General features: G+C 42.0%; 1 protein-coding gene across 3 annotated transcripts; it reads right to left on the bottom strand.

Moving 5' to 3' along the window:
- Positions 1–10,791: 10,791 nt before the first annotated feature.
- PSMA6 (proteasome 20S subunit alpha 6) lies at positions 10,792–27,240 on the bottom strand. Of its 3 annotated transcripts, none has more exons than XM_073349035.1 (7): positions 26,967–27,240; positions 22,506–22,600; positions 20,833–20,914; positions 20,359–20,514; positions 18,399–18,577; positions 15,161–15,255; positions 10,792–10,992 (listed from the first exon to the last, which is right to left on the bottom strand). In XM_073349035.1, exons 3-7 carry the CDS (start codon positions 20,846–20,848, stop codon positions 10,935–10,937), a joined length of 504 nt encoding a protein of 167 aa, XP_073205136.1. In that variant the 5' UTR covers positions 20,849–20,914; positions 22,506–22,600; positions 26,967–27,240; the 3' UTR covers positions 10,792–10,934. The 3 variants fall into 3 exon arrangements, with proteins under 3 accessions (XP_073205136.1, XP_073205134.1, XP_073205135.1); XM_073349033.1 differs by having other exon boundaries at positions 26,963–27,129; XM_073349034.1 differs by lacking the exon at positions 15,161–15,255 and having other exon boundaries at positions 26,963–27,129.
- Between the last annotated feature and the right edge of the window lie 393 nt (positions 27,241–27,633).

Genomic DNA, 27,633 nt, shown 5'->3' with positions numbered 1-27,633 from the left:
ATGCTGCTCACTAACCCTGCTAACGGACACTTGCCTATGAGGTGAAAGGGACAGCAGTCACACAGTCTTAGAACAGGTGTACCTTTAAACACTTAATGCACCTCGCACACAACAGAGGTGCTGTTTTTATGTATCTACAGAAATTTGGGAATTGGCACAAGAAACAGAGAAAAGCAGAGCAAAATGGAAATCAATTCTTTAGGCAAAAATTGAAGGACCAAAAAATTATTCAGTCCTTTTCTTCCATAGAGAAATCTAGCCCAGTGTGTCTGGTTTCAAATTATGGTGTTTCTGTAGTTTTACTTTTGACATTTTATACAAGTATGACCACAGTTCATATTCCTATGAGATTTTGGACAGGATGTTTTCCATTGATTCAAGTGTTATTTAGACTACTACAGCACACACACAGTACAAAACAAATCTGTACTTGCAGAATTAGCTGGAACAAACTATGACACTTTAATGACGTCCTGTCTGGAAAATGACTGAAATGAAAACTAACTCATCTAAAAAACCATACAAGATAATCAGGGTAATTATGCTACAAGAAAACATACATATTCACATATTAACACGATAAGCTTCACTGAGCCTGAGACTATTATATTTGCCAGGCAGTGACCTGTCATTTTGAGTTCTCAGAACAGTAACAGATTTTGTTTTATGTCCAGTAAGAGAAAAATCCAGTGCTAATCTTTTGCTTCCCACACGTCAGCAAGCTATATAAATTTAGTAGCTATGTCTAATAACTCGGTCTGCAAGATACATTCCCATTCTGAGAATAAGTCTTAGGTATTACAAGAAAGGATTGGTTTGCTTTTTTAAAGCAAATTTTTTTGCTCAAGTAATTCCTATTGTGTCTATTGCAGATGACAGATTTTCTCTCCCAACCAAAACTTTTTCATTGTAGGTACTTAGGTTATCAGATTAACAAGGCTTGCCACAAAATATTTGGGAGAGAGGTAAAGGGGAATGCAATATATTTGGTCATGCCATTAACATGTTGAGTGAATATCAGCATGGATCAATTTACTAACTCCCTGTACAAGGAAGTAAATATCTTCACTGAAAGCTTTCCAATAAGACAGTGTGGTCTGGCTTTGTCTGCTACAAACTGGGCAAAGATCTGTTCCATTAAATAGTGCCTGAAATCTTCAAAAGTCATACTATGATCATACTACCTGATCATACAAAAGATCATACATCTTTTGTTTCCAAGGTGAAGATAAAAAGAAATTGCGTTGACAGACTCAGGTTGGTGGGACTCATGCTAGTGCTCTACAAAAGCTGTGTAGACAGCACCTGGAAGTTGCAGCTTGGGCTTTGAAGCCAACCCAAGTCTGTCAACTGAGCTGGGAGGCTCGCAGCCACAGACTGTGTAGACACAACCTAAAAAGCCAACAACAACAGATTGAGAGGTGATGTGATTACAATGGATAAGTACATTAATGGGGAGAAAATATCAGCTACTAAATGGCTCTTTAATCGAGTGGAAAAAGGTATAACAGGAACCAGTGGCTGGAAGCTGAATCCAGACAAATTCAGAATAGAAATAAGACAAATATTTAACAATGAAGGCATCCACTGGAACACAGTACAAAGAGAAGCCAAGCATTCTCAAAACTATGATACCCGCATGAGGAAATAAGAAAACAGATCAACAGAGCCAGACTTGTACCCAGAAGCCTCCTGCTGCGAGACCAGCCCAAGAAAGAAACCAACAGAACTCCTCTGGCCATCACATCCAGTCCTCAACTAAACCCTCTCCAACGCATCATCAGTGATCTACAACCCATCCCGGACAACGATCCCTCGCTTTCACAGGCCTTGGGAGGCAGGCCAGTCCTCGCCACAGACAACCCGCCAACCTGAAGCATATTCTCACCAGCAACTACACGCCGCACCATAGTAACTCTAACTCAGGAACCAATCCATGCAACAAACTTCGATGCCAACTCTGCCCACATATCTACACCAGCGACACCATCACAGGACCTAACCAGATCAGCCACACCATCACCGGTTCATTCACCTGCCCGTCCACCAATGTAATATACGCCATCATGTGCCAGCAATGCCCCTCTGCTATGTACATCGGCCAAACTGGACAGTTCCTATGTAAAAGGATAAATGGACACAAATCAGATATTAGGAATGGCACTATACAAAAACCTGTAGGAGAACACTTCAATCTCCCTGGACACCCAATAGCAGATTTAAAGGTAGCCATCCTGCAGCAAAAAAACTTCAGGACCAGACTTCAAAGAGAAACTTCTGAGCTTCAGTTCATTTACAAATTTGACACCATCAGCTCAGGATTAAACAAAGACTGTGAATGGCTAGCCAACTAGAAAAGCAGTTTCTCCTCCCTTGGTGTTCACACCTCAACTGATAGAAGAGGGCCTCATCCTCCCTCATTGAACTAAGCTCATTATCCCTAGCCTGATTCTTGCTTGCATATTTATACCTGCCTCTGGAAATTTCCACTACATGCATCTGATGAAGTGGGTATTCACCCACGAAAGCTCATGCTCCAATACGTTTGTTAGTCTATAAGCTGCCACAGGACTCTTTGCCACTTTTACAGCTCCAGACTAACACGGCTACCCCTCTGATACAAAGAGAAGGTAGACTATCTTTTGACGTCTTCAAATCAAGACTAGATGCCTTTCTGGAAGATATGCTTTGGTCAAACAAGTTATTGGGCTCAATGCAAGGGTAACTGATTGAAATATAATGGCCTGTGCTATCAGGTGATCAGATAGATAATCCCTTCAGGCCTTAGATTCTTTTAAAGATCGGAAATTCTGCAACAGTGTCAGTGTTCTGTACCAGAGTACCACAGAATCCAGTAGCTTTGTTGCAAGTTGTAGGTGAAGCTTATAGTGCAGTAGCTACCAACAGTCATACTGTTGGGATAAGTAAGGCTTAAGTAAAGACCTGGGAAACCGCTGGTGTGCTGGCATGGTATTAGGGAGTAAAGGCACAGGCAAGCATTATTTCTCCGCTTGATAGATAAGTTGCCATCCTTTTCCCTTCCCTTCTACTTGTTAAGGATTGATAAGCGTTCCAGCTGCATAAGGAATGCGGGGATCTAAAGGATATTCTTTTGTAAAGCAGTGTTATCTCCCCCCTCCCTTCCTTTCCCAGCTACATAAATGAGCTTGGGTTCATGGCCCCTTCCTCCCTCCCCTGTGAACTGCTGATTAAGGGAACTTGTGGCTATAATTACTGCAAAGACATGTATCTTCAAGGTAAAAATGTCTGTATAATACGCGTAATGCTGTAAACAGTAAACAGGGGCAGGGATAATTATATTCAGTATATGGGCATTCATATGGCTAAATAAGGGTTTTGGGGGTGTTGTAGTAAATGTAGGTATTTATATATTAACTTAGATAAAAGAGTGTGATGTGATTAACTCAGTGCTTACTCGACAATTGGGTCAAGGGGAACAAGTACTGCAATAAAGAAGCCCGTCTACTCAATCCACCTCTGGGTCCCCCCTGCTCTTCATCTGGCATCATGGACAGAATCCCGGGGGAGAGTCGTGCCTGATCACCATGTCTCGTCATGGATTCAATGAATAAGTTGAACAGGCCCTTTACTGCAACCCTGGTTAAGGAGTTTATTAATGAACTGGTGGGGAAATGGGGGGGGTCCTTATGTGCCCCCTACACCAGGGATCGTCAGGATTGGCCAGCCATTCAGGGGTGGGTGGAAGCTTCCCTGGTATCCAAGTGCTCCCAGGATAAGAAAAAGGCTGTTTGTTGCAGGCTCTGTGTGAGGGTCTATCAGGTTTACGGGAGGAGGTTACCAGTCTTAAAAGCAAAGTGGAAACTCTGCAGCAAATTGCTGAGGAACAGCACAGGGTAAATCATCACAGTGTGCTGGCAGTCGGAATGGCTGAAAAGTTATGGACAATTTTAATCGTCTTACGTCAAAGAACCTGACCCTAAGGGTCAAGTAGACACCTTAAAGCAAAATTATTGTTCCCCGGCCCCATTTCTCTCCCGCTCTCACACTTTTGGTTTTCTGAAGTTTTAATGGACGGTACTTTGGATACTTAGTAAAAAGATTGTTTGGACAAAGCAGGACAGAGTCTGCTGCATTCCATTGAAATTTTTTAGAGTAAAAGGTCCATCGACGACCATGGAAACAAATGTTTTACTGCCTTTTTAAATAATCCCAAGGTAAAGGAAGCACAGGGTGTGGCAGCTGTGTGTTGCAGGGTGGCTATGTCGTTACAGGCAAAATGTACCACCTTGAAGAATTGAATGCACAAGTGAATAATCTAAAGTGAGTGAAGAGTTACAAGTAGCTTTTGTAGAAATTAATACTAGAGAGTTTGGGGGGAGTTTGGAGGGAAGTAAACAGTTGAGAGTTGTGGAAATGTTAAACGGTAACGGTTGTAAAAATGTTAAAGAGTAACAGTTGTAGTATTATAAAAGGGGAATTTGTGGTTTAAGACTAAAACCCAGGTATGTAAATGTAAATATATGTGCAACTCGGTACCGTCACATTGGGTGGAATCATGGTCGTTAAACAAATTATACAAGGGGGGTCAGGTGGCTACTACCATCACTATGCTTTTGTCCCCAGGTCTTCACAGCTATTCTGAAGGAAAATGGGCCCTTTCCCCACAGAAATGGTCTGTGAAGGACTGCTGCAGGCAGCAGGCAGCCAAATACTCTGATCTATATTATTTGACTATTAAACAAGTTAATCAAAATCACTAAAGAAATATAAGGGGTTTACATTAAAACTTGACTGTCTCTGATTGTACAAGATGGGAATGTAATCTGGGTACAGTTGTATAAAAAAAAATAATGAAAGCGGTACAAGGATGGGCAAAGGAAAATTTTTGGGTGTGAATCTTTTTGTGTAATTATGTAAGGTTTTAAGGACCTAAACCAGTACTCATGGTTTGTAAAATCCGGTTTGTAGGTTTGAAATAAATTGGTTTTGTTTTGTTTTTTAAATTAAAAAAAAACAATGCCACTAAAACTCCATTTGAATCTCTCATTCAAAGTTGCAACACTGACAGACCCTTGTGCTAGACAGGGGCAGCTAGTGTGATGTGGCTTTGGTATTTAGCATTTAACCCTTTGGGTACTTCCATGTTTTTATAAAGTATAATATCTTTTAAAATAAAAATTACAGAATATGTTCCTGGCTAGGGCAGCCAGAACTAAAAGAATGAAGAGAGATTCTGGATCCTTTTTTTGTTTTTTTTTGGGGGGGGGGAATAAATAGCAGCTAAGAACTGCAGGAGGGGAACAAAACATGTTAAAAGACAGTGCCCCTCTGGAGCAACAGCAGGGGTGAGATGCACAGCACTGAGCCTTAAGCTGGCTCTGAGTAATCTAACTGTCACAATGTTAAACCCTGGGATAAATGCTAGTGAGTAATCCTGTAACAATGTACAATGTGTATGATTTTTTGGGGGAAAATTTTTAAGCATGTTAAAAATGGTAATTGAAAGCAAATTTCATGTCAAAAGTCTCATGGTAATACTGTCTCTCAGCTATTACCTGTGAATAAACTTAAAGCTTGGCACAGCAGAGAAAGCATTACAAACCTGGTCGTGTTGTACAAAAGGGGAAACTGAGGTACACAACCTCATAAATGAACAGTGGAATAATTCACCCTTTCCCTTTAAGGGTAAAAACCTAGTCTGCCTATACAACAAAAGTATGAAGGTAATTCTTCTGTTTTTCCTGCACTCAGTAGAAAGATTTGTAAAAGGAAGGGGTATTTTTTAGGCAATAATCTGTCCCCACCAAGGGTCTGGGAAATGTTTATTTTGTTTTTCAGACACTCTGTGGGGAAGCTGGCACCAGTGGAAGAACAACCCAGAACACCCTGGATCTACTGTCGCAACAAAAAATTGTGTTGTGTTGTTTGTCTTGTTATTACCATTATTTTGGTGAATATTATACAAGGAGGATTACGCATATAGCAGCAAAGGTCAGTGCATGGTATAACCTGCCTGGAGAGCTCGATCTACCCATCGGGGGGGAATCAAATGACGTACCCCATTCCAGGAGAACACCATCCATTCCCAGTTCCTAAATGGAGGTTTCCTTACCTAGTCTTTGACCCGTTGGAGCCTTGCTTGCTGCTATTGGGAACGGAAAATGGAGGACAGAAATGGGTTTATTACATGCAAATAAAAAGGCACAGAATGGGCGTTAAAATAGGGATGAATGAATTCTGTTGCATGCATCTTACAGGTGGATCCACAAAGGAGCTGGAAATATTTCCTTATGGGTGAACATGTGAGAACCACTGTGGGAGCAGGTGCAACCAGAGCTCGTCAGTATGTCCTTTCAGTCCATTATATGGGTGGGTCGTACAACCCAGAGAATGGGGGGTGGACTGGGTACACCCCAACTGCAGCACACGCATAGAAGGATTGAAGCAACAATTTAATTGGTGGGTAAGGGGATACACATGGAATTGTCACTGCAGAAGGGATCTATGGGCAGTAGGAACCACAAGGTTGGGTGTATAGAATCTGGGGAACCATTGGGTAACTAAGTAACTAATAAGCCAAAATGTAAAACTTCAACAACAAATCAATGAACGACTGGCACAGCAACTATCTGCAATTGCAATGGATGGAAAAGGGCAGCAGACGTGAACCTGCTTTAACTCAGTGAACAGGAAACCTTGTGACATGGGTGGGGGATGGCTTCAAAAGGCTAACTTGGGGGTAGAAGATATGTATGGGAATGCAAAATGCTCAACTAAGAGGCTAGCACCTGGGTAATAGTTGCAGTGGTACCTTGGAATGAGATGGCAACTAAGGTGGTCCCCATGAGCCCTATAGGAATAATAAGAAAAGAAGGAGCTCACTGGGAACCACTAGGAAATAAATAGAAAAAATGCAATGGTGTAAAATAAACAATAATTCAGTTAAATAATTGTTTTGTCCAAAGAAAATATTTAAGTGTGCCCCTCCCCGATAGCCATAAAGGAGCAGACCCAATGGCATGTGCTAGGGGTGAACGATTGGGTGTAAAGTATATGGGGTATGGAGTGTTCTGCAGGAAGCGTGCACAATTCTGTAATATAACACTTTGGAATAGAAGTGCCAGCATCTGGCACAATTACACAAATCTACATGCTGCCATCGGGACTTCAGTGCACAAATGGATCTGTGGAATTCATTGCTGTGGACAATCAAACCAGTGCATTACCCAATTCCATTCCAAGTGGTCGAGCTGGTTTGGACAACATCCTGTTTCTCTGTAAATATTCAATGGGCTCATGATATTGACATGAGCACATGAACACTGTAGGGGCAGCTTCAGGCCAAGCAACGCCTAACGCAGGTCTTGGAAGCCCAGGCCCTTCGAGGAATGAATACCTTCCAACTAGCTACTAAGCTGCCTGCTGATTGTACTTGGACTGATGTAGCCTGTGCCCTTCAGACAGGCTTAATGGACACTCATTCACTTCTCAGTCGTATTAGTCATGTTGTAGGGATGTTATTCGTACTAATTGTAGTATTAATTGTATTCGTGGGGTGCTTAAGATTATGTGCTGCCCTAGCTTCTCTCCCCAAAAGTCATGCTTGTAAATTCAACAGCTTACCCCTCTTGTGACCCGCCTTCTCTCTCTCCCCGAAGCATGACCGGTGGACCAAGGTATCGGGCTAACTGAAGCCAGGGCCTCCAGCCCAAGTGCCCTGCCATCCAGTGTGCGGGAAGGAGGGGCGCCTGGGCTCTTCTTTGAAGAGAGTGGGGGAGTGCTGGGATAAGTAAGGGTTAAGTAAAGACCAGAGAAACCGCTGGTGTGCTGGCATGATATTAGGGAGTAAAGGCACAGGCAAGCACTACTTCTCCACTTGATAGATAAGTTGCCATCCTTTTCCCTTCCCTTCTACTTGTTAAGGATTGATAAGCGTTGCAGCTGCAGAAGGAATGTGGGTGTCTAAAGGATACTCTTTGTGTAAAACAGTTTTTCCCTACCCCTTCCTTTCCCAGCTACATAAACAAGCTCAGGGTCATGGCCCCTTTCTCCCTCCCCTGTGAACTGCTGATAAAGGGAACTTGTGGCTACAATTACTGCAAAGAAATGTACCTTCAAGATAAAAGTGTCTGTATAATATGCATAATGCTGTAAACACGGGCAAGGATCATTTTATTCAGTATATGGGCATTCACATTACTAAATAAGGGTTTTGGGGGTGTTGTAGTAAACATAGGTATTTACATATTAACTTAGATAAAAGAGTGTGATGTGATTAACTCAGTGCTTACTCAACAATTGGGTTGAGGGGAACAAGTACTGCAATAAAGAAGCCTGTCTACACAATCCACCTCTGCATTCCCCCTGCTATTCTTCTAACACATACCTTCTTTAAAAAACCTAATCTATAGCAAGAGTGCTTACTGGAAAAGTAAAACCTTGTCATTTCATTTACCAGGTGGATGTGGTTAACCAATAGCAGGGTTGGTCTCAATGGCCTGACTTCCAACAAAGCTCAGCAAAGTAGGTGCTCTGCTCAACACAAAACCATGACCTAGAATCAGGTAGTCTACAGAGACAACACAGTGATACAATCATTTCATTTTTAAGGTAAGTCTCTTTCCTTTTCACAGCTCACATGCAACACTCATCATGTGACCTGTGAGAGAAGATGCAAATCTGTTGGTTCAAGGAGCAGAAGGTTCTACATCTGACCAGGGAAGTCGAGAATCCCAAATGCTTATGCTACAGCAAAGTCACCCTTTACGTCCAAGAGATTGTGGAGAACTGGGAGGCAGGGAGATTCCTAAATCCCACAAATGCTTGTGGGGTGTTGAGAACCCAAGTGGGGGTGCCAGGCAGGGTCTAGGAGCAAAGTTAAATCAGATTGGGGTTCTTCCCGCAGATTTTCATCCTTCCAAGCAACAGCAGGACTCTTGGTCCCATACTTCCCTCACCTCCCTGCCCCCCCAGCCTTCCTCATCTCACCTCTGCTGCTCAGACAACTTCCCCCACAGCCAGGAGGATTTTGTCCCCACCTTAAATCTTAAGATGTTTCTGCCCCTCTCAACCTTCTCCTTAAGACAGTTCTTTTGGAGGAGTGAGGGTGAATCTCTTTCCAAAGACAATCTTGGTCTCAGACTTTACCAGTCTCTAACTGATGCTCTGATGGTATCTACATTGCTGTGACCAAGGACCTCTTGATACCAACTGGAAGAGGGGAGAGATACATGGATCCCTATGGTTCACCAAAAGAGGTCATGTAAGGTTCTATTGAAAGAATGTGTGTCACTAGTCATCATAATCAGCATGACATGTATGTGCAGATAATGCATAAGGAGTGAGAACATAGTGTTCAGTATACGCAATGCCTTGTTGTTAAAGGCAGGTCACTCTGTGGGTATTGAGACAAATTTCTGCAGACAGGAGGTGGGAGACACTTCTCTCAGTGGTTGACCCTTGTGTATCTCACAATGGAATTTTATTTGCCGATTGAGTCAAATGCTAATGAATAGACTAGAAGTGCTGCAAGAAAAAAAAAAAACAAGAGGGGTTATCCTGTTGACAAGTAAAGACAACATATTTTTTGTAAAGTATAACTGGAGGTACGGAGGTATTCCTGTTATCCTTCAAACTGGAAAGACAAGGGAAGGAAAATTTCAGCCAGCCTGGTTGAACATGCTGAGAAAGAGACTTGGGGTATACAGGAGACAGGGGAATGTCTTGTGAGTTAAGTTTATGCTTTGGAAAGCATGTGATTGTTTTACTGGAAAAAATGGTTACACAATCTTACTTGCTATCATATGTATCTTTGTTAATAAAGAAGTTCTTGTTTTCACTCTGTTGAATTAAGTGGAATGCTGATCCTGAGGTGCAATTAGAAAGTTGGTATGTATTATTCCTTTGGGAGCACAGAATCTGGACGTTCTGAGAGCGTTCAGTGGATCAGGGGCTGGGCGCTCCAGAGGGACACTTGGAGGACTTGGGTTGGTGTGTGCTAAAAGAGAGACAGACAAAAAGCCTGGAGCAATCTGGGAGGCAGTGCTCGTGCTGCCAGAGGCTGGCGGTGGTGCTGGGAAACTGACCCAAAATAGACACAGACAAGACATCCTCAGGTAAGGGAAGGTTGTAGGGAGGTGCCTCACAACCCTGGATACCCCTGGGAAGCATCACAGTTGCCCAACACCTTAAATCAGGAAGTTTAAGGAGTTTGGCTTAAATCAGCCAAATTCAATCGAAAAAATCTAATGATTTATGTACTTTTCCCCAACAGAAAGTTCTAACTGTGGGGATGCTAAACCGAACGTTGTGGTGGAGGGTGCTGTCTTTTGTTATATTCAGCATCTATTCTGAAGAAAAAGTGTGATCTTGAAAACAGTGTGGTCAAATGGCTGAGGAATGGACTCAGCTTCGTTGCTGTATCACTGTATGAACTTGGGCAAGTTACTTTACCTTCTCCAGTTTTCATATTTTCCATCTATAAAATAGGGTACTATGTTACTGGGTTACAGAAGCGATGAAAGGTTTGTAATGAATGGCACTACAGAAACGTACAGAAATATTACAAGACAAAATCAGAACTAATGGCCCAAAATAAGCATTTGGGGTTAATAGTGACACAAAAAGTTAGTTGTGCCAAACCTAGGGAATCAATTCATTACCTTTTTTCCTTCAAGAACCCATTAGGCAAGAGGCAAATTACTGCAAAAGTGTTCCAAGCTATCATATTTTGAATTATGTTTTCACAACACTAAAAAAGCAAGCTCTTGTTTTAACCAAAATATGAAAATTAAAGCAAACACCAAACGGTTTCAAAAACCTGTTTTATTTGGACAGAGTAAAATACACCATATAACATTCCATTTTCAAACCATAATCCAGAGCCATTAATAAGTGTTTTCTTTTTACCAAACATCCTTGCCAGAAGCAGTCAATGCGACTAGGAAAACTAGTTAATCTCTCTCTGCTAGAGCTACGAGGTGCGTATCAATCTCCGCTTCTGTAAGGATCCTAAAGGGGGAAAAAAAGCATTCCAGAAATAGTTTTGTTTATTCTTCCCCTTAACCCACTGTCTTCCATCTTTAATGCCCCCACAAACAAATGTAAGTAGTACAGCTGCATCTTCTGTCTTTTTAAAATAATTGCTACAGCAATGAATGAGCCATGGTGATTATTTTTGAAAAACCAACAGGAGAGAGTCTAGGGTCCTGGAGAGCAATGGTGACAGTGGTGGGACAGAACAGGTCATTATATAGTCATTAGTAATACCCTTGCAAAGCTGATGAGGTAGCTACTATGATGTACTGGGGTGGGGAAAAAAAATAAGAGTGGTCCAAAGCAATCAGTAGGACCATTACTCCAAAGGGGATTCAAATTCTGGCCCTCTTTTCTTGAAAGGATGGCTATGACCAAATATGGAAGTCCCACCTCCCGCAGCATACACACCCACTGTCAGGGAATACAAGGGAAAAGCCTTAGCATGGGCCCCTGAATGGCAGCAGCAAAAAGGGGAGCATGGCAGTAGGTGTCCTGTTAGGAGGGAATCTTCTGTGCCATTTAACACTGAGCTAACTTGCATTTAGTTTTCCTAAAATGTATTAAATGCAAAAAGCCAGCATTATTTCACCCTTAATATTGCATTAACAAGCACTCAAGTTAGGAAATCCCCAAAACTGATGTTACACCATGCTTGCACAGGTTAAATATTAAAGAACAAATACATTAAATTTAACTAAGTAAACATGAACAGAAGATATATGTACACCATGGCCAGGTTAGTGCTGTGAAAACAACTATCCCTTTTGGAAGTTCCAGACTCTGTATTTGATATTTCCCCTTAAGGTTGCAATGATGTCAATTTTAAAGGAAGAGAAAGAAAGAAATCCAGACCTAATTGATCTAGGGAGCTTACAAGTTCCACTGGTTTCACAACTAGAGCCAATGTGTTCCTTGAACCTAGGTATATACTAAAGCCCCCAGTGATTCTAAATGCAGCCTTTAACGTAGCCATCTTCAAATGACTTCATAAGAAACTTGATATGGAGCTATTTGGCCTGTAGCGTTTATAAGCTTGCTGGCTTTGCCAATGGAGTACAGTGTCCTTAACGGGGGTGTCTTTAAAGCATGTTTGGAAAAAAGTTCCAACAGACAGAGGTAGAGCCATCCATAATTTTTTTAAATATATATTTTCAGGTAGGGCTTGGCCAAGTTTACATAAAATTTATAAACCAAGTTCATTATTCCTGATTACTTCAGTCATGGATTCTGAAGCGACCAGTACTACAACTTAGCTTCCAGCCAAATAACAGAAAAAGCTTACATTCAAATTAAAAATATTTCCCCCTGTTCTAAATTCAGATTAGCACACAGCTATGACTAAAGATCTCTAATTTACATGACCAATTAAGACAGAAGCAAGGGGGGAGATGCAGTTTGATTCAAGAGTCTTCGTTTGGGATTGTTATTCTGTTGCATAGTATGATTACAAAGCATTTATACAAGCAGTGCACGCAACCAGAAAGTGGGTAATAGCTCTAGACAATCCCAGTTACTGACTCTTAATGGACAATGCAGAAAACCAACTCTGTTGAAGTCTCGCCCAGATACCCCTCCCAAAAGATGGCCAAGCCAGTCTGACTAGGCTCAAGGAGCAAAGATAACAAAGGAATTAGTAGGTTTATCAACTGGGTAGACAGACTCCACAACCCAGGGGGGCAGAGTTTGGGGTAAACTACATCCTACCTAAGTTTATTTAAAATAAATATGCTTGTAGACCTTTTGTGTTAAAAACCCTGTTCTCTTACTATGCTTTCTTCCTACTATTGAGATTAAACAATATTTGTTTTGAAAGAGCTATCTGGATCCCATGTTCACAAGTGGTCAGAGGTCACAGCTCCCGAAAGGAAGACTTGCTGGCACACAACCCAGTTGGGCCTGCTGAGTAATCATGGTTAGTGCAAAAGGTGCTGTAAAATCACAGTATTCCACCCCAGATTACGTGAAGACAAAAGATCCAACACCCCAACAGGTAAAGGCAAGAGACTCAAAACTGGAGGGGTATACTCAAAGATCGAGAGGAGGAAAAAGGTGCAGCTAACACTGATTTAATCTATATTTTAAGTTGCATGTACCCATAAACCTAACCACCACTTTTCAAGAATGAGCAAGAGTTATCTCAGTGATATTTACTTCAGAAGGTTTACTCAAAGACCTTCTCTATATTAGGAAAAAGTGTTTTTAAAAAATGCATGTTAGTGAACACGTTGCAATTACTGTGTTCAATATTCAGTATTTTTATTAATTACTTGGATAATGGAGTGGAGAATGTGCTTATAAAAATCTGCAGATGAAACCAGGCCGGGAGGGGGTTGCTAGCACTTTTGAGGGTAGGATTAGAATTCAAAGCAACCTCAACAAATTGGACGAGAATTGGTCTAAATCAACAAGATGAAATTCAATAAAGACAAGGGAAAAGTACTACGCTTAGGATGAAAAAAAATCAAATGCACATATACAAAATGGGGAATGACTGGCCAAGCAGTAGTACTGCACAAAAGGATCTGGGCATTATAGTGGATCACAAACTGAATATGAGCTGATAACGTGAGGCACTTATGAAAAAAGCTATTATTCTGGGGTGTATCAACAGGAATGTCTTATATAAAAGACACAGGAGGTAAATGTCCTATTCAGTTAGGCTCTGGTGACACCTTAGCTGGAGTAGTGTGTCCAATTCTGGGCACCACACTAAGAAAGATGTGGATAAACTGGGACAGCCTAGAGTAGAGCAACAAACACGAAAACCTGAGCTCTGAGGAAACTTCAAAAGAACTGGGCATTTTTAGCCTTGAGAAAAGAAGACTGAGGGGTTTTTGATAACAATCTTCAAATAGGTTAAGGGCTGTTTGTGGTGGGGCAGCTGCCCCACTCCTGAAGAACAGGGGTTAAAACAGCCAAGCTAGGCTGATTGGAGTAGCAGCCACAGCTGTGGCCAGCTCAATTAGGGCCCAGCTGGCCCTGATAAGAGGGGTGTGGGCCAGAACTGGAGCAGTGCTGGGGAATAGGGCAAGGGAGCTCGAGCCTGGTAAACCTCCAGGCTGCAGGCCTTGGTAAAGGCCTACACAGTTATTGGGGTTGCAGAGGTGCAGGCTGGGGTTAGCCCCTTGCCAATGATGAGTGGTCATTACAGACTGCAGTTTGCCCCAGTGAGCGGGGTCTAGATGATGACTGGCAGTAGCCACTGAGGCAAGATGGGTTTAGAGGGAGGGGAGACCCAGAGTAAGGGGGTTACTGCTGTGGGCAGAACCCTGAGGTAAAGGGCACTGGGAGGGACACGGGGCCAGTGGCAAGCAAGACACTGGCCTGCAGAGGGAGCTCTGTACACTGGAAAAGAGCTAATTCCCAGATGACCAGCAGGAGGTGCTGTGTTGGTAAGTCTCCCTTCACTACACTGTTATAAAGAGGAAGGTGATCAGCTGTTCTCCATGTCCACTGAAGGTAGGACAAAAAGTAATTGGTTTAATCTGCAGCAAGGGAGGTTTAACTTACTTATTAGGAAAATCTAACTATAAGCAATAGGCCAGGCTTCCAAGAGAGGTTACAGAATCCCTATCGTCTTCCAGCCTATTCTTAAAAGCCTCCAAACACCTGTCAGGGATAGTGTCTAGGCTTCAGCATGGGGGTGTGGGGGAATGGAAAGAGAAGGATGGACAAGATGACTTCTCACGGTCCCATCCAGCCCTACATTTCTATGATGCTATGTTGTTAAACACCATTTAACACCTAGCATATACAAGGTTTAACACCTCTAGAACATGTTAGTTATCATGGTCAATGGAAAGGGAAGAGGATGGTAGACCATGTCTAGTCAGTACCAGACTATACTAGGTGCTAATGTTTTAATTAAGTGCTGCTTAAAAACATGTTTGGTTTTTTTTTTTAAAGTCTTCCTGTCTAGTCAGAGCTTAAAGTAGGACCACAGTTCCCAACTGCAAAAAGTGATCTGAAAGGAAGTCAAACTCTCCCCACACCCCAAATATTTAGAAAGTGGCAAGCCATTCCCCCCCCATGTCTTCATTTCCATCTATATTTTAATCTACCTTTCTGAAGGGAGGGAGTTAAAATTAGCCATTCATAACCCAGAAAGCACAGCAAGTTCCACTACAGTAATTTAACTTACCTGAATTTAGGATTTTCAACTGTAACTACTCCAACTTCTAGTTCCGAAGGTTTGAAATCAATGGACAGAACAGTAGACAGGCAAGTTATACCTGTCTAAAAGTTAGATAAAAGAAATACTGAAGAAAGAGCACTCAAAACATTTTCAAGAGCTACCACCTTTCAATTTCAAATTAAATCACTCCATCTCTCCCCCACATACTCCCAAATTTTCAAACATAAATTGCTCCTGTTGCAAAATTCAGCTCTCTCTTCACCCCAGGCAAATGATCTACAAGATAAGGACCCCCTTAATAATCAGTGTATCTTGGGATTTCCTGATAAGAAAATCCAACAAGTTGTTTACCATGCAAAGGTTAAAATCTTTTGATTTGAGCTGGAAATAGAACACATTTACCACCAACAAAAAAACCGAAAACAATCTAGACATCTTAATTACAAGCCAGTTTTACCTTGGTGGTTTTTTTTTTTTTTTGAGGACTTGGAATCACCACCATGCTTTTCACAAACAGATATACAAGTCACTTGTGCAGTTTCTATTTCATTATGATCTTTTTTTATAACATGCCCTCATATTGGGGAAGAAATACTGCACTTAACCATGATTATTACCTTTTCTGTTTTTACTAATTATCCAAGGTATGTGTTACAAGTGTTCTCTCTCAACCTCTTTCCATACTTAATCCTGCACTGAAGTCATAACTGTAATGTTGAGGCTTCTCATAACAATGAAGGGACAGAAAAGATCTTTTGTAGATGGCTAGCTGGCCAAACTGATTTTAATGTTGCTGATATCGTATTGTTAATGGTGTATTAGGGTGACTAGAGCCTTGGATAGGCATCATCTTGTTATTTAAACTGAAAAATAAATAGAAATGCAATAATTTCTGAAACACTAAACTGATGTGTTGTAGTAGTATTATGCCTTCATTACAGGGTCCAGTAGAAGCCAGATTATGAAAGAATCTTTTTAATCAAACACACATCACTTAAAGGCTTTCACTAGGATCCTGGAAAAGCATGAAGATGCCATCAGGTTTCTTGGTTTTGCTCAGCAGAGTCACTTATCATGGCTGACTCAAATTTTAAAAGGAACATTTAATGGGGTCAACATAGCCCAAAATATAGGCTTGTGAAGATATTTTTACAAAATTAAAAAAAGGACACCAATAGACGTGTTTCTATGAATTGATTGGAACTTATTTGCATTTAAACATTCCTTTCAAGCATTTGCTTCCAAAACATTGCAGTGCTATGCATTAAAAACAGAATATGAAACTGACTAGGAATAGACTCAATCTACTTCAATTGCCCAATGTGAGTGATACACAAGAAGCCAGCAAACAATGGCAAAATAATTTTTATTTTTGAGACAACTATTTTGGATGGGATACTCAAGAGTCTGAAGGAGTTAGGTATTCATCTCACATTGAACTAACACCCTTAATGCTCTTTTGAAAACCCCAGTTTTCAGCTCTAATAATTTTAGGTGTTAAAATTATGACTGTTTAATTGTCCCTATAAGGCTGTAATTTGTAACTGAATATAAGCAAAGTGTTAACATGTTCTAATGCTAACAAAGCTTTTTAAAAGCTTACACAGTAGTGCAGACTTGAAGAAAAACCGTAACAATTTAGCTAAACTTCTCAATTCCATTTCTAAACATGTATCTGTATTTAAATAAGCCATCTCCTGTTGAATCCTGCAGTGGAGGATTTTATTTTAAGGTTATTATAGTTTGTGACTGCAGTGTTTGGTGTATCACAAGATCAGATAGGAGAAATAGATGGATCATGAAGAGGATTGTTTAAACTCAAATCTCTTATGTTTAGCTGAAACAGTAAGGAAAATTTACACAAGATAGTGTTTACATATTAAGGCTGTGTCTTGAATGATGATTTCCATAATAGCTGGCATTATACTTACTACATGTACACATATGCAATAACAGGCATACAATTGCTGAATGGAGTATCACAGGAGTCAGTCAGTGCATTACTATACCCAGCCACACTCTGTAGTACTAGGATCATGGTGATTTCCTGGCCCTTCATCTTTCCTTCAGTGGAAAAGCAGGATAAATAGTATCCATGTACAAGAAATCAGAGTGCAGTGGGACTGATGTTCAATGGGGACATATTAGCTTCCATAACTTATTTTTAGGAGCTACTTGTTTTGTGGTCAGTTTCAGAGGAAAGAAAAATACAACTGGAACCCCCACACACATGCACACCCTCAACTGACTTACAGAAAGTAATTTTAAAATCTGCCCTAAAATGCATAGTAAACTCACCACTTCCCTCGCTGAAAATAGCACTATAATCTCTGGCATAACTGCACTTTTAGTACCTTGCCCCTCTAACAGGCCAAATATGGAGGATCAGGAAGTCACTATCTTCCTATCAAGGCTTCTACTGGTAGCCCTATGGATATACATCTCCATTAGAGGAGATGCATCCTTGACCAAGACGATTCTAGCATTGCAGCTGCAAAAATCATCTGCACTCACCACAACTGTCAGCACTGGTGCTACATAACCTCCTAGAATATAGTAACCTCCTATTTTAAAGTGCTTTCTCGCATGCAGGTTGGTTTAAAAGCCTTCAAAACCATCTTCAGTGACTTGCTCCTCAGACAGCAAATCCAATATGACAACTACAAACTGATGACAGGATTTCCTGGCTTCCACAATGCAGGATCCTGAGCAACCACCACACTTAAAATGGCAATGACAACTCTGCAGTAACAGGCCAGGAGCACTGAAAGCTGATAACAAGTAAATGACTTTAGTTCAGTTTGTGCTAATATAAGAATCCTATTTCTAAAAGGAAAAACACTGTCTATAGTCAAAAGAACTTGAAGGGTGGAACAAAACTAGATTTCACTGCTTTTGTCAGTTTACAAGGAAGGAAAATATTACACATCCAACAACTAAACAATAACATTGAGAAAATCCTTAAGGCAAAGCCAACTATATATAGATATTGGAGGGCAAATGGTGGCAAGCCATCTAATACAACATTCTAATGTCAATGTGTACGACTTTTGTGTTTTACAAGGAATCTTTGATACACTGGTGGGACATTTGGGCATATGAACAGCCTTATGAAACACTGATTAAAAAATGCACCTAACAAAAGGAGGAAACACAAACACTTCTTTGCATCATAACCCTTTACACAAGCACTACAGGCAGTAGAGCGCTTTTGGCTCAGTTTGATTTTCCCCTTCTGGCTTACCTCTACTGTCTGTTCAAACGTCCAGTCATATTTCTTCTTCACTTTCTTTTCAAGAAAGCTGGTTGACTCTGTTTGTTTGACTCCTGCAGCTGTGGCCTTGAACCCACAATAGTAACCTGCAGGATCACACTTGTATACCTGAGGGCCATGTTCTTCATCAATACCAATCAGTATCATGCCTATAAATAAAATAACTTTACATTTTAATTTTTGATATAACCAAAGTGCCATGTGATTGGGGATTCTGATTTTTAGAACGTAGACTCTCCTCTAGTATGAACCGGGACAGTGCACAGTTAAATACCTTTTTGGACCTAGCCCCATTATTCTGAGGTTCACATTTCCCCTTTATCACTAAGGTGACATACTGCTCAATTGCACCTCATTTCTAGGAACTGTACCTCATTTTAGACCAAACCAGGTTTTTATCTCACACAAAACAAACCATTCATTCAATGCAGTGTTGACTTTGCGAGAGAGCCACAAGGTCAGGTAATACAGAAGTTAAGGTGCCAGTAACAAGGTTAAAAAGTCAGCCGCAGAGCCCATCCTGTACTATTTTTTTTTTGTAGAATGTCATAAATTTAATCATACATTTAACCTGGAAAAAAAATAGGAAATCTTACAAATACGTTGCATAGTCAAGTTAATGAAAGCACTGGAACCTTAACTTGTACATTTTTGACTGACATTTTAACTTTACAATATTGCCTCACACTGCATTACATTTCTATTTAATTTCATAGATTTAAAAAAGTGAAGGAAAAGAAAGAACTTCAAAGACAATTAAACTTGTAGATCTTAGATGCTCATCTGACTTTACCAGTGTAGATTTAAGATCTCTGAACTACTAATTTTATGCATGTGCTAAGTACAAGTAATAAACAGATGCGGAGTTGAGATTTACCATTGTATATACATTCAATATGCAATTTTAAAACAGTAAATTAAAACCTCAGTACACTCTGAGCAGATTAAGCACCATAAATAGAGCTGGCTGAAACTTGTATTTTTGGTCTGCACTAATTTTCAGGTTTTTTTAAAATTGGGGTTATTTCGCATAGGAATGAAACCAAATTTGTCAATTTCTCAGCAAAACCAAGAAACTTCTTTCAGAAACACCAAAAGACCGTGTTTCTGAACAAAATTCGTGAAACTGACAAGAATGTAAACTTAATTGAGCTTCTGCTAGTGCTCCCAGTGTCTGCAGCTCTGCTCCCTGGCCCCAGGGAAGTCTGCATGTTGGGGCTACTTTTGAGGGCTGCAGACCCTGTAAGCCAGTCCCAGGATTTCCAAGCTCTGTGGAAGGGATCCTAGAACCCCCTTAGAGCCCCTGCTGGAGCTGGGTTCTCTAGGCTTCCGGGCTCCCCGCTATGGAGTTGGAAGCCCAGCCCCAGATAGAGGTGAGGCTCCCAGGTCCAAGCAAGGAGACTGGAAGCCCTAGCCTGGTGGGGCTACACTTACAGCAAGACACTCAGGGTTTCTAGGCTCCACGCTCTGGTGCCCTTCCTGCCGCACAGCTGGGAGCCTAGAAGTCCCAGGGGCTGCTAGGCTCCCTGCTACATGTGAGGGAGTCAGATACTTCAGGGTCCCTGAAGGAAGGGCTACTCTCTGGAGCTATGGACCCTGGAACCCAGACTGCAAGCAGCCCACTAGGAGAGCAGGCAGGTTTCCCAAAACGTTTCTCCTCCTTGCAACAGCATTTTTTGACTAAATTAGGCTTCCTCAAAGTGAAATGGTTTGCCTGAGTTCATATGGCGAGTCAATTGAAGAAACAGCAACATAATCCCACAGTCCAGATGCCAACACCTGTTTTAACCATTAGTCACCACTACTCTTTACAATATGCCCATATCATTTTACATATCTAGAAAAGTTGGTTAGAATTTGTTCCCATATGTTTAATTTAAAAAAATCTGTATCTTAGATTTATCAATTTGGTACACTTTACTATACTTACAGCAACCAAGAGGCCTCATTTCAGCATTTTGTGTGTAGACCTGAGAAATATCTGCAATCCTTTTACACAGCATGTCCACTGGGATCTCATAGCCATACTTGTATTTCCAGTTAGCAGCCTCGTAGCGGGCTCTCTGAACCTGAGACCTGCTGTCAGCTAATATAAAAGACAAAATATTTACTTCCACTAAAGTAAGCACTACTTCCACTAAAAAAATGTTTAGAGAAAGTTCTTGAAAACACACCACATTGAATTGCTGGATATGCTGTTGATAGTAATAACCTGATCTCCACCCTGGAAGATCCCACTGTGCTAAATCTATTTAAATAAATTGTCAGTTTGTAAATAGCAAATCTCTTAAGCCTCATCTCCAATTTTGGATTACAGGAGTTTGCAAACATCAACATAACATGAAATGAAGTAATAAAAGAAAGTATTTTAAAAATTTGGATATTTAAACAGAAGGTAAATTACCTGTCATTCCTGTCATTACACATCCAATAGTTTCAGTAATTCTGAATAAATGAGTCACTGTGCTGGAATCCAATAACTTGTCCTAATAGACAAAAATACTGAAATAATTTAAAAGAAACAATAGTCCTTTACCCATATATTATTACCAGATCACTGAGGCCAGGTCTACGCTACAGGGGAAAAACGTCACCCCTGAGCAATGCAGTTATACCGACCATAACCTCCCCATGCAAACAGTGCTGTGTTGATGGGTAAGCTTCTCCCGTCAGTGTAGGAGTGTCTTCACTTAAGTGGTGCAGCTGCATCAATGCAGCATTTTAAGTGTAGACCTGTCCTCAGGCCAACAAGAGGCAGAAATCAGAAAATTACAGTGGAAATGGTCTTCCAAGCACTCCACTATCTACTATCAGCTTGGAAAGAGGGGGAAAGTTCCAACATCACACTGCATTTGCACAGAGTTGCTGAATTTCCACTATAAGTTCCTAGTATCTTGTTCTGCAGAAATGTGGGAAGAATTTCTACTACTATGTTCCAGTGATCAGTCAAACAGGTAGCAAAGGAAGAAGGGGACCCCATCAAAGATTAGTCACTGAGGTGCAATGGAGGAAGATGGAAACCTCTTCCCCAGGACAATTTTGAAGATCCCTAGACAAAGATTTAGTAACCCCTAGTATGTTTGCTGCTCTTCAAATTAGGAGTTAAATTTTTGCCTGCTTCTCTTCCTCAGCATTGCTGTGTCACTCCATTCAATGTGCTGACAGACATTTACTGAAGTCTTCCTCTCTGTACCACTGATACAGTGCTTTACAGGTAAGGTTTCAGAACAGCAGAACTGGGAAAAATGCACAGGTAAACAGTCCTACACCTCAAAGACAGATGTATTCTCAGGTGGCCCAGGGCTTTGCAATAACGGAACTATATGGCGTGGCATTGGGTGCTGAGAAGACGCTTGAGCAGCAAAAGGAAGGCAAGTCAGGGCAGGCATAATGGCAAACTGGTATGGTTTAATTCAGTGGTTTTCACACTTTTTTTTTCTGGCGACCTAGTTGAAGAAAACTGATGCCCGCGACCCAACAGAACAGGGGCAGGAGGTTAGGGTGCAGGAGAGGATCAGGGCTCTGGGGTGGGGCCAGGGATGAGGGGTTTGGGGTACAGGAGGGGGCTCCAGGTTGGGGGGGGGGGCTCAGGGCTGGGGTTGGCATGCGGGATTTGGGCGCGGGCTTACCTCAGGCGGCTCCCGGTCAGCAGCGCAGCAGGGGTGCTAAGGCAGGCTTCCTGCCTGTCCTGGCATTGCAGACCGCACTGCGCCCTGGAAGTGGCCAGCAGCTGGTCCAGCTCATAGGCACCACCCTCCCCAGGTCCCATTGGCCAGTTCCCGGTTAATGGGAGTGTGGATTCGGTGCTCACGGCAGCACACGGAGCCCTGTGGCCCCCCCGCTCCAGGGCGCAGAGTCAGAACAGGTAGGGACTAGCCTGCCTTAGCCGGGCAGCACCACTGATTGGACTTTTAACGGCCTGGACTGTGGTGTTGACCAGAGCCGCTGTGACCAGTACTGGGTTGCGACTTGCAGTTTGAAAACCACTGGTTTGATTCACAGACACATGGCTGATAATTTCACTAAATTTGCTATTTGCATTCCAGAAATAGGGTTGTGTGTGTTTGTTCTACTTACGGGTACTTTCTTCTGTGTTACAATTACTGCACAATCTTTCCCACGAACAGCTACTGATGTAAGGCCACCCTGGTTTATAGCCTTAAAAGCATATTCTAGAAAGATAAATATAATCAGAAATACTTGTACCATTGCCACTAATATTATATTTGGGGGCAGAGGCTGCAAGCCCACCACACACATATATCCCACTGGGGACCAAGCCCTCTGTTTGCAACAGCTTGTCCCAATGGACAAATATACCGAGCTTGACTCTCCTCTGCTCAATTAGAGTGCTGAACAGTATTAGATGTTGTTGCTCTCCCTTTTAAAATTTGAAACAAGAAATTCTGCGTCCCTGCCAGAGGGAAGACAAGCAACATTAAGGTTTAATAAAAAAAATAATCAGGTAGTCAAGTCAGGACATACAGATTTAAGTTTGAAAGTTCAACCTTAACTTTACCACCTTCAAGATGTTATGTTAAATATAGCGTATAAAATAAAATTTCTTATAAACTTTATATAGTAAGCTACACTACAGTGCCAAGTACTCATGCCTGGCTTGATTTTTAAGTCTCAGCAAGACCTGCAAAACAAGCCAAATAAAGGAAAAGCAGTTCAGTGGTTGACTGAAATGGCTCAATGTTAAAACATTAACTTTGAAGCTATGTAAAAAACTGAAGTTAAAAAAAACCTTTCCACTTGAAGAAACTAAATGGTTATAATTTTAAAGCCACTGGATTAGATATTCAGACTTAAAATTAAATCAAAACAAGTCTGTACTGTAAGAATGAATAAGCAATTCCTGTTTGTTATATTACATACACAGCACTTAATCAACAAACCATTTGTGACAGAGACCATATAACAAGAAAATCACAAGGGGCCCAGAAATAAAGGTTGAGCTTTCAGCAGTCCCTCAACATTTTCTGGATCTTAACATCGCATTAATGACTTTATTCCCCAAAAGAATTTTATTTTATTTATATAGAAGAAACCGACAACTGAAGTTGTAAGTCCAATTATCTAGAATTATTTGGCTCCATCTCTTAAACCACACTGCTGTTGACTATGGCCTCCTAAGCACTTAACAAGTAAGTTCCCCATGATTTTATTTGGTAACTTGTGTATTAAAAGAGGAGAGCTTATAAATTCATATTTACATAACACCTAATTATCAACTACTTAACTATTTGGCACTAGGTAAATTTATAACTAGTAAACAAAATTTATGCTAATAATGTTCTGATTAAGCATTCATTATAAATTGCGCTACCTCAGTTTCCAGGGAGATATCCGAAGAAAGCCTTTGTTGCAATTTAACTTGTCCCAATTAAGTAATTTTATTGCAATAGTACAGTACAGACCCGTTTATGCACAGATGTTGGGAGTCAAGCCGTCACGACCGCGTGTTAACGGACCACGGGTTAAGAGGGCCATGCTGAAAAAAGTGTCTGATTCCCTTAGGGAAAAAAAGCAGTTTAGTGCTCTTTTTGTCTCGTGCTTTTTTTTCTTATGAAGTCTATCATTCACCGCAGATGAAATGCGTTCACGGCTGATTCATTGGCTTTCTCCAAAAATCAATACTTGCGCTATGCCATGACGCTTTTTAAAATGACTTATAAACCCCTTGCTGGCTTGGAAGGATTCATCCCCTGTTAAATTTCCAAATTTTGTCACTTGGGGTTGAAGAATTGGCCCACTTAGCGGCATTCCTTTCAGCCTTTCCTGAGCAAACCACGTGTGCATGGCTTTGTCTGTTTTCGCTGAATAGCGCACACGTTTTCGCTTAAGCCCCACAGCAGAATCAATATTTTGTACAAAGCCGTTCAGTTTAGATCAGTTTTTAGTCCTCCTCAGAAGGTTCGGCAATCCCAGTATCTTTTGAAATTTCGGCTTAGGTTTCTCCGCTATTTACTCTATCTATTGCAGCTAGCTTTTCTACCACAGTGTAGGAATGCTGATGCTTTCCCTCTACCATTATATTAGGCCTACGGTTAAAATTTTCTAATGTAGTGTGTATATATATTACTATATATCTCTCTACGTGACAATGACTAAGCATGCATGATAAGTCTTTACCAATATCTGTAAAGATGTACAACACGTTTCCGCTCCACATTTCATCGATCTGTCAGTGAATTAGTGAGGAAATCTGTAGCGCTATATAGCAAGTTCCTGAACCGCATGTTAATGAGTCCCACGTGTTAAATAGGTAGCACTGGGAGGCATGGCACTACCGCGCGTTAAGCAGATTCGCAGATAAATGAGTCTGTACTGTATTTGACATTTATACAGACTTTCATCCTTCAGCATTTCAGTGGTACTGTGCATATGTATTCAAACTGCAGCAGGCTCTGCACAGCATGCAGAACTTCGCAACAATGGGAAAAGGGGAAATTGAGGCACACCTATGCAACAAATTCTACTTGAAAGAAACCTCCTCTTTGTAAAGCTGACACAATAGAAGACACAGGAATGCCAGTACTGAGGCAAGTTAACAGCAACAAGGGGTGCTTCTGAAAAGAACTGTTGCCTTCTCCAAGCACCCATGCATCATTTCAGCAGCAAGTTTCTCAGCTTTGGGAAGTAAAAGACAAAGTTCTTCCTAAAGTCAGCTCTTCCCTATAGCACACGCAGTCACATTCAATGTGCTACCCAATTGTTTTCAACATTTAATTTAACAAACTAAAGTATATTTTGAATAATTATATTAAGCAACTTGAATTTATAAGGGACTAAAGTGGGAGGGGAAAAAAGCCATACTGTACTACACATACTGATTTGTTTGTCCCTATGTTAAATCTATATCCTAAATTAAACAGTTTTATTTTCAGATTGTCCCAATTCAGTTATTACACAGCAACAGTATTTTTTTTATTTATGCAGAACCACAGTTTTTTCTAATCCAACAGGATACAGCATTTGATTAATTTGGGTATGGCAAGTGAGAGAGCTTTGCACTGCCATGTCAATTCCCAAGTTTCTGATCCCCTAGATGGTGGGAGGCTAAGAATATTTCAGAAGCATAAACATATACAACCACCATGCTTCAAGCCCGTGAAGGTGCTATAACAGTTGGATCCTAAGAACAGTGCTCCCATCTAATCCAGTTCTCTACCTGGAGAGATGGGGACTGTGGCAGGTTGAGAGTATAACAACTGCAGGAAATAATTGTGTACATGCTAAAGTTGAGAGAATCTTCTTGACTTGGCAATGAATTCCAGAGACTGCCCAATTCTCCCTAATACATAAGAAGTTTGCTAGTAAGATAATGCACATCTGAGAACACTTTTAGAATGAAAAGTATCTGGACAGTCGAGCATTACACGAATCAGTGCTTTGCATTTTTTTTATTAGTATGGCAGCCAACAAAAGTGTTTGGAACTAACAAACATTCATGGGCCATCCAAGAAAGCAAAGAGTCAACCTGAAAACTGACTGGCTGCTCAAAAATAATATTCTTAATCAGTCACATTCCATTACTTCCCTTCCCCCAACTACTTCAGGTAATCATGTAGCAAACCTAGAATGCTAAATTCTCCATTTATTTTTATTACTTTAAGGGAATTATAGACCAGTCAACCTAACTTCTATACCTGGAAAGATACTGGAACAAATTATTAAACAATCAATTTATATGCATTTGGAGAATAGGGTTTAAAGTAATGATTAGCATGGATTTGTCAAGATCAAATCAACCTATTTTCCTTCTTTGACAGGTTTACTGACCTAGTGGAGAAGCGGGAGAATGATATATCCTAATTGTAGTAAGGTTCTTGACACAGTCCCCCATGACATTCTCATAAGTAAACTAGGGAAATGTGGTCCAGATTAAAACTTCAATAATGTGGACACACAACTGAGAAAACTATGCAAAGAATAAACAAGTAGTACTTGTTAGTACTTAGAGACTAACAAATTTATCTGGGCATAAGCTTTTATGGGCTAAAACCCACTTCATCAGATGCAACGATCAATGGTTTGCTGTCAAACTGGGGGAACGTTATCTAGAGGGGTCCCACAGTGGTCTGTCCTGCATCCAGCACTATTCAATATTTTCGTTAATGGAGTAGAGAGTATGCTTATAAAATTTACAGATGGCCCCAAGATGGGAGGGACTGCAAGCACTTTGGGTGGCTGGTTACGCTCCCCCGCTCGCTGTGCGTAGGGGTAGCTCGTGGAGCGCGTTGCAGCCCCCCACCCCCCAGGAGCGGTGGTGGGGGGAGGGCCATGCTGAGCTCCCGCCCCCCATGACGGTGCAGTCCGCGCTGGGACACCGCCCCTGTGGCAACCCCCCAAGCCGCCCCCCGAGAAACGGCGGCAGCGTCTCCCCAATCTCGGCAGCGTCAGACCCGAGCGCCCCCGGAGCAACAAGCACAGGCGGGCCCCGGGAGCCGGGCGGGCCCAGGCCCGGGGCAAGGGCCCGGCCCGCACCATGACGGGGCAGGTCGGCGGCTGCCGTGCCGGACACTCACCTACTTGGTAGAGGCGGCCCTCGGGGGAGAAGATAGTGATGTGGCGGTCGAAGCCGGCGCTGGAACCTCGGGACATGGCGGGGGGAAGGCGGCAGCGGCGCAGGAGACCGGCCGGTAACGCAGCGTGCAAGGCCCGTTCCCACCAGCCTGAGTCTGGGACAGGGAGTGCTTCCGGGGCACGCGGGCACGTGCTCCTCGGCGCAGGCGCAAATAACACACCATCGATGAGCCAGGGCCGAGGAGCCGCTAGCTCGCGTATAGTCGCGACACGCTTCGACAGCACGCGTCCGCTCCTCTGCGCACGCGTGTAATCAACAGCCTGCCCTCCCCCATGCAGCTACAAACCCCCGCCTACTGCGCAGACGCAGGAGCGTGAGGTCTTTTGATACTGAGCATGCAAACGAAACGAGAGGTAGCGGCCCTTCACTGCGCAGGCGCTCTGCTGGCCTCTTTCCAAGGTGTTGGAGGTGCTGTCGCTTGCCTGCCCAGGCAGGGGGTCGCTGTGACCTTTGCACCTGCCCCAAGCGCACAGGGCACGCCGGGGGGCTGCACCTTTTGCCGGTGGCCCTGTTAGGGCTGGGGGTGACCAGCAACATCCCCTCCTGCCAGCACTGTCTAACCTAGCCTGTCCTGGGTGTTGGAGCATCGCCACCTGTTCACATCAGGCCACT

Source organism: Lepidochelys kempii, chromosome 6 (assembly GCF_965140285.1).
Source record: "Lepidochelys kempii isolate rLepKem1 chromosome 6, rLepKem1.hap1, whole genome shotgun sequence".
Lineage (NCBI taxonomy): Eukaryota > Metazoa > Chordata > Testudines > Cheloniidae > Lepidochelys > Lepidochelys kempii.
The sequence above is the reverse complement of the archived record's forward strand: the minus strand, read 5'-3'. Positions and strand labels throughout refer to the sequence as shown.